Source organism: Loa loa (genome assembly GCF_000183805.2).
Source record: "Loa loa unplaced genomic scaffold supercont3.650, whole genome shotgun sequence".
Taxonomy (NCBI): Eukaryota; Metazoa; Nematoda; class Chromadorea; order Rhabditida; family Onchocercidae; genus Loa; species Loa loa.
The window spans coordinates 5-7,408 of record NW_018108830.1 but is presented as its reverse complement, the minus strand read 5'-3'; the positions used below and the strand labels follow the sequence as shown (position 1 = coordinate 7,408).

The 7,404-nt window shown below is 34.7% G+C and overlaps 1 protein-coding gene across 2 annotated transcripts in view; it reads right to left on the bottom strand.

Moving 5' to 3' along the window:
* LOAG_18896 overlaps positions 1-7,117 on the bottom strand; it is a gene marked incomplete at its 5' end in the record, with an annotated part of 9,961 nt that extends 2,844 nt beyond the window's left edge. For both annotated transcript variants that reach the window (XM_020451557.1, XM_020451556.1), the window contains 16 exons: positions 381-521; positions 609-719; positions 876-953; positions 1,058-1,208; positions 2,463-2,561; positions 2,749-2,880; positions 3,037-3,119; positions 3,286-3,554; positions 3,800-4,004; positions 4,285-4,319; positions 4,463-4,532; positions 4,715-4,844; positions 5,265-5,491; positions 6,142-6,363; positions 6,508-6,651; positions 6,887-7,117. In XM_020451557.1, coding sequence (XP_020304646.1) covers positions 381-521; positions 609-719; positions 876-953; positions 1,058-1,208; positions 2,463-2,561; positions 2,749-2,880; positions 3,037-3,119; positions 3,286-3,554; positions 3,800-4,004; positions 4,285-4,319; positions 4,463-4,532; positions 4,715-4,844; positions 5,265-5,491; positions 6,142-6,363; positions 6,508-6,651; positions 6,887-7,117 — 2,328 coding nt within the window. The remainder of the gene's footprint in view (positions 1-380; positions 522-608; positions 720-875; positions 954-1,057; positions 1,209-2,462; positions 2,562-2,748; positions 2,881-3,036; positions 3,120-3,285; positions 3,555-3,799; positions 4,005-4,284; positions 4,320-4,462; positions 4,533-4,714; positions 4,845-5,264; positions 5,492-6,141; positions 6,364-6,507; positions 6,652-6,886) is intronic.
* Positions 7,118-7,404: the final 287 nt, after the last annotated feature.

The following is a 7,404-nucleotide window of genomic DNA, read 5'->3' as shown; positions in this document are numbered from 1 at the left end:
ATATATATATATATATATATATATATATATATATATATATATATATATATATATATATATATATATATATATATATATATATATATATATATATATATATATATATATATATATATATATATATATATATATAAGATAGAATAATGTGCTAGCACTTTCTGAGCAGCAAAACGAATATTAGGAAATCTGAATGCATAAACAAGTTGCATGACATACTACTTATTCCGTGAATTAATATTAATATAAAGAATAAATGGAAATTAATATGCTAAGTAATCGAATATTTTTGTTCACTGACTGGCATCTTACATATATAATCTATCACTGAATTGCCATAAAGAAAAAGACTGGAAATGGATTGCATGCATCCAAGGAAGTACCTCGAGTTTCCAAAGGAATGCACATCGTATTATTTCCCATTTAAAAAGTGGTCGACCAAGTTTAGCAACAAGCTCGAAATACTCATCAATTTCTTGCACCGGTGACTTCGAAAATCCTTTTGAAGTCCTTTCCAAAACCATCTGTAATACAATTAAATAACATTGAGAGATTCAGAGAGCGCTTCCAAAAAGAACAGTTGGTGAGACAACAGCACAGTATAAACAAACCTCGTGAGGCGGAGTGAAGGAAGAAAGGGCAACAGAAAGTCTTTGTAGGATATGCACAGTTGGAACACCTGTTGGGTACGATTCCTTCGTTGTTTCCTCCTCCTGTACCATCTGAAATGGAAACTGTCACCAAGAACGACAACATACTCGAAGTAACCATGTAGTACTATTAAAACCAGACAAGCGCTGAGCCACTTAACCTACGACACTTTGAGGCTGTCGTCATGAAATTTCAAGTTGCAGCCATGAGTTCGAAATTAAGCTCACACAAAGCTTACACAGTGCTCGCATGGGATGCTGCCGTTCACTGGACACCGTCTTGCTACTAATACTACTACTACTACTCTGAAGTGGTTCATGGTTTTGTCTTGATTAGCTAAAGTTTCATCAAATAACCCTCTTAAAGATATAGTACAGGAGGAAGTATTACGAGGACTCGAAGTTCAAACGGGTCCGCAGATTCTCTCTTCTCGGAGAGTGATATTCCAGAAATGATCGTGCGAACGGAGGACGGTGTGAGCACGCCAATAAGGATTAGTGACTGTGGGGTCCTGTAGCAGTGCTGATTGAAACAGCGCTTGTTCCACTTGTTGATAAGGCCTAAGTACCAATAACGATGTAATAATTGATGTAGAAATGAGAGTTCTTGTTATTCCTAAACATCGCAATATCAAACTTCGATATTTACCAGACTTGCTTTCTTCGCCTTTAATGAATCAGGTAATAATATTTCTATGGGATGGGAAGAAGCCCAACATAAATACCATGCCTTTCTTCGCTGCTTAATATTCAGATATCTGTTTATTATCTCTATTACTTCTTTTTTTTCTTTTTTGTTCACTCTGCACTGAAGTTATGATAGAGGTGTGTGGAACCCAACTCTTCCAAAATCTTTAGATTTTTTTGAAATGACCGCAATTATAATTCAGATCTGTTTTATCCATCGTTTTGTTTTGAAGAATAAATGAAGTAGCAGCGAGAAAGAAGCAAAAGAAATTGTTGATGAGTGATAAAGATAGAATGAACGAATTGCAACGTGATTTCTGGGTGAATAGGTGAGAGTTCACGGTAGTTGTTTGATTGAAAATACTGTCACAATCGTTATCTACTTTTCATCCATGATCAGTTAAACATAGTGTAGGAAGGATGTGAGTAAGCCTGCCAATACAATACACGCATTCTTGTAAATATAAAAATGAGGACATCCAAAACGGCAAAACTGGTTAAACTTTGTTAAATGGCTTTTAGTATGGTAAACAGTAGCACTGGAAAGAAATAAAGAGAAATCTTCCTCCATACCTGAATGCTAATCGCCAGATCTTAGTAATATTTAATTTGTATAAAGTTAACGATGCGCATTCGATCGATAGTGGACAATAAATATTCCGCTTATTAAATTTGTAATAAAGAAAATGATTTTGAGGAAGTTATTTTGAGAGGACTGTTCACGGACCCTCACTTTCGTATTTTGTAACATACTGAAATGACTTTAGTCAATAGTCCTGAAAAATTTGATCCAAACGTTTTGCACGATTTATCCCATTAGTTGACTCGATTTACACGACCGCTTAAACGGCATATTATTACACTGTTAAAACAATGAATTTTGTGGAAAATAATGATCTTAACATCAAAAGACTTCGATAAAATTAATGATTATAAAAAAAGTTGAAAAATGAAAAAGGTCGAAATTGATCCTCTTTTGTATCCTTTATAGAACATCATTTTATATCACATCTTTAAGCAACTTCGAAGCCCAAAAGCTTTCAATGAATAGACAGCTAAATGTCGTGGTACACATTTTGAATAGGCAAGGAAGCAGACTGTAACGTTTTCCTTGATATCCTATGGTACCCAGTATTTGGATCTCGTCCTAGATATTGAATAATTATTTTTTGACCGACCTTGAAACCAAGCACCTTGGGATGAGCTACGTTCCTCACATCCAAATTGCTGTAAGGAAGTAAGATTTTAATCAAATTAGGTATCGGCACAAATTTTGATCTGCCTTCAGAGGAAAATCATATTTCTAGATTACAAGAAATCACAAGATGGAGTGAAAAATGAGACAGCAGCGAGCTAATATATATCTTTTGTAAGGATTAAGATAATTCCAGAATAACTTCGTTCATTAACAAACCTGTTTTTCAGTAAAATAGGTTTCATGCTCTTGTGAAGCGTTACCAGCACGCCATGCTCCAATACATCTGTGATTTCTCCCTTGTACATTGCACCGAATACTAGTTCTATTTCGCTTTCACTCTCGAACATTCTGAAAAGCACAACTCTCTATAAATCGAGCATGACTAGACGACTCGACTGATTAAATCTTGCTTAAACAAGCGGAAAGAATGAAGTGACGTATTCTAAGCTTTAGTCTATATCGAAAACGTTGTATACACATAATTTAGTCCTAGTTCGAACTTACTTGGTCAACATCATTTTCGCTTCTTCTAGCTTGACTTTGTTAGGTGCGAAGATAGATATGTTTGCATCATCCTCTACGCTTATCTACAAAAATTTTTAATTTAACGATGTTCTTGCGGTTATTTCACGTGAAGCACTCCTGGAGAACCGTGGCATCGATTTTGCTCGAAGTTGGACGGTATTTCTTCTGTTTATATTACAATATAAATACAGTGAGAAAGTATCCCTTGCTATCGTAAAACAAAGTGACCTTAGCACCGGTTTCTGACTCGATCAATTTAGCATTATAGCCTCCACTACGAAATATGATGTGGCGTTTGTAGATTTCAACAGGTATCGTTTCATGTACCGGGACCGTACTTTTAAAATGATTCCGACAGAAAGGTTGCGCCTTCCTCATTAGTTGCAAAAGATGTTCCAGTCCATTCCTTGCTTGTTCCAGAGATTCCATCATCACTTCTGGCTTTATGCCTGGCACTTTCAAATCCAGCTGCATCGCTGTATAACCTCGTACTGTTCCTTAAAGTAAGAAAACTGTGGTCGCAAATTTGTGTAAATTCCAGTTTAACAGGCAAGGATGTAAAACAGTTTAGCAGTAAGTAAATTTCCAAAGACATCTTTTCAATTCATTAAATCAGTAAATCAACAAATTACGAGGTTTACGTAAAAGTAATACAGAATAAAATAAATAATGTCAACGGATGATACTTTTCGGGATTTAGGCATCACTAACTATGCCATGATCTCTTTCAATGAGAACTTACCTGCTATCTTAAAGTCCATATCTCCAGCAAAATCTTCCAAACCATTAATATCTGTCAGGATACGATAATCATTTCGTTCTTTATCAATAATCAAACCCATAGCTACACCAGCAGCAGGTGTCTTCATTTGTACTCCTGCATCAAGAAGCGCCAAACAACCGGCACAAACCGATGCCATTGAAGATGAACCATTTGATTCTAGGACCTGAAGTTTGAATGACTATTATATAAACCATTGGTAACATATATGCAACACAAATAAAAATAATTGAGAATTATCAATTTTGTATGGGAGTCACTTAAAATTATCACTACTTTCGTCATGGCATTTCTGTCACTTAAGATCATTCATTAACATATAACTAACATATAACTAAGGACTTATGAATTTATCTAAAAATAAAATTACAATTAATTTTCTGGATATAAATGAAAGCTCAAATCGCATTTAACAAATTTCAAGAAGAGGAAAAACCTGCACGAACATCACAGGCAAGTCTCAAGCAGTAGGGGAAGTCTTCTGGAATAAGCCTCTTCAGAGCCTTCTCAGCGAGAGCGCCATGTCCCAGTTCTCTGCGCGAAGTTCGTACAGAGGAAGAAATAGCAGTAGCAGCGAACGAGGGAAACTGATAATGCAACATAAACATTTTTTTTGCTGCGCACCAAGTAGTTGCGACAGCGCATCTGGCTGAAACGCAGCCGATGGAGCATCAAACGTCACTGTACTAAACACCTGAAATTTATAGACATACTAAGCACATTAGTAAGATAAGAATAAAATTTCTACAATATTAGAAGCATGTTGACAGATTCTAGATATTCTTGATCGAAATACAGCAAGCTTTTCATTTATTTTTTGTCTTAGCTTTTTTTTGCATTTGAATTCAAATTATCATTTACAAACAGAAAACAAACCTGGGTCTGACCGCGCTGGAAAAGTGCCGATCCGTGCAGCTTTTTATGAACATCCATTTTAATATCCACTGGACGAAGTTCATCAAATTTTCGTCCATCACATCGCCTTTCACTTTTGAACAATGCCTCTCTACAGTACTATTTTGGAATAGTTAAAAGCAAAAAATTTTTTAAACATGAGACTGAACTCTCAAGCATAATAAGCTTTCTGAGAACTCTTTTACGTCAGAATCCTACATTTCGTAATGAAAATCCTCTCAAGAAGTTTCAACACAGAGTGAAAACAATTTTTCTTGTTTTAAATAAAAATCCTTATTAGTGATGTTTGATAATGAACTGCAGTTTTTTCTGTCCAATTTCCGCTTACCATCGTAAATCATAACTTTTCAAAGCAAAAGCACATTTCCTCAGCTACAGTTTTGTGAATGAAATGAACTGATGCTGTTCATGTTTTCCAGTCTCTACGCTGCATTCTTGTAATTATTAACCAGTTCAAAATGTAAATAAATAAAACACAAGGTTATTTTCGGTGGAAAGCTGAAATAGATACCTCAGTGATTTTTTAAGGAGATTCGTAAAAGTATGACGAAGTTTATGCGGAGTACTCCTTTCTTTAAGACTTTCAAGCATATGATTACCAAGTGCAGAAACAGCCCGATCTCGTGAAAGCTTGTCATGCTCGATATCCGTTAAAATATGATATAATTGATCACCATACAATATTTGCATTTCTTCCATTAACGCTATCATATCAATATCAATTTCTCCACAAATATTCTAAAGCAAAAGTCTCCATGCTAACAAAAAGCGCTATCAAACAAAAAAAAGAAAACAGGTACAAGACTACCTGTTTATACTTGCCTTACGTCAAGCCATTTTATAACCTTGAATATTTGATGAAGAGCATTAACTTATTTGGTAAGCCTGTAGTTGTCATCGTTATTCAGTATGTAGAGTCGCCTTATAAATTCTAGCGCTATTATTAGCTAACGTTCATCTCTATAGTAGCACTTAGCTCCAAAGATTACAACATAATTTTTACAAATATGTTGAAAAGATGAAAGAAAATTACAGAAATATGTCAGTATGCGTATTAACGGAGACTACGAATAATCCCAAGTATTTACTAGGCAAATATTTAATATGCCGGGAAATACAAGAACGATTGTGAGCCTATATAGATATTAGAAGCGATGTGAACCTTTTGCCAAAACCAAAAAAGAATATAGAATAACAGATGACAAATTGAGTGGTGAGACGAAGTTTATTGACTGTAATATCTAGGGGCAGGATCATTATTACAGCAATGACTGATAGCAAGATAAAAGTTAATGAATTTATATCATCAAATTAGGAGGGTGACGTGACTAAAGATAAAGCATATAGATCAATTATTAGGCAAAAGCATCTTTAACAAAATGAGTCACCTGTCGTTTTTGACGACCACACGAATCCCTCACTTTATTAATGGCTTGAATTAAGTAAGAAATAGCTTGGAGACCAGTTTCGATACACGCGGCAAATTTTTCTATTCCAGTTTCACAACCATCCATATCGATCATCAGTATTCGGTTTCCATCGTCGCAAGCAGCAATAACCAAATCCAGTGAAGAAATTTTCATGTTTTTCCGACTTGGGTTGACAACAATCTGAAGTTATTTGAATAATTTCCATCCAATCAAAATTATTAAAGTTCTGAAATAATTGAAGTCTTTTAGAATTATTACTATATAATATAATAAAAGTTGGTACCAGAAACGTAACCACTATGAACAGGAAGAACTGTTAGCTACCTCATTATTAATAAGAGCTATTCTGACAGCTCCAAGTGGCCCTTCCCATGGTATATCCGATAGAGTCAGCGCTGCCGAGGCTGCATTCAGCCCTAGCATTACCGGATCCCCATCATCGTCTACCGCAAGAGGTTTACATATTATCTGAAATACTTAATAATTTATTGTTTCATGAACGACTAATCATATGTCCTTCAAACATGTAATTCTAAAAAAGACAACAATACCCACTAGAAGATAAAATCTAATTTTCTGAAATATTATGATCAATTTTTTAATTCCATTAGTGTAGAGAAAACAACGTCGAATCATCATAAAAAAAAACGAAAAACAAATTGAGGCTCAAATAGGTTAAAGCTTGGAAAAAAAATTTTCTAACCTGAGTTTCACCAGAGTAATCTTTCGGAAACAACGGCCTGATTGAACGATCAATCATTCTGGATGCCAGAATGTCAGCATCATTTCGTTGCAACTCTCTTCGCAAATAATTCGTAGGAATACGACCAACTGCCGATGCGCTCTGTTGAAAATCAACCGTCAGGGGCATAAAATCTGCCGTATCACTAGTTGAGCTGTGTCTTCCGACCACGGTAGCCAATACCTGAACCATCCCTGATATTTGTTTTATCACAATTATACCTGATCACCAAAATTTGCGATGAAAACGAGATAAGAGGAATGCTTTCAGTCTGTTGGTAGCAATTTAAAGTGCTGATAGATAGTGTAATGTACCTATTCAGCAATTACAATTCAGAAATTATCGACACAAATAGATCTATACACATGTATATATATATATATATATATATATATATATATATATATATATATATATATATATATATATATATATATATATATATATATATACTACTACTACTACTACTACTACTACTA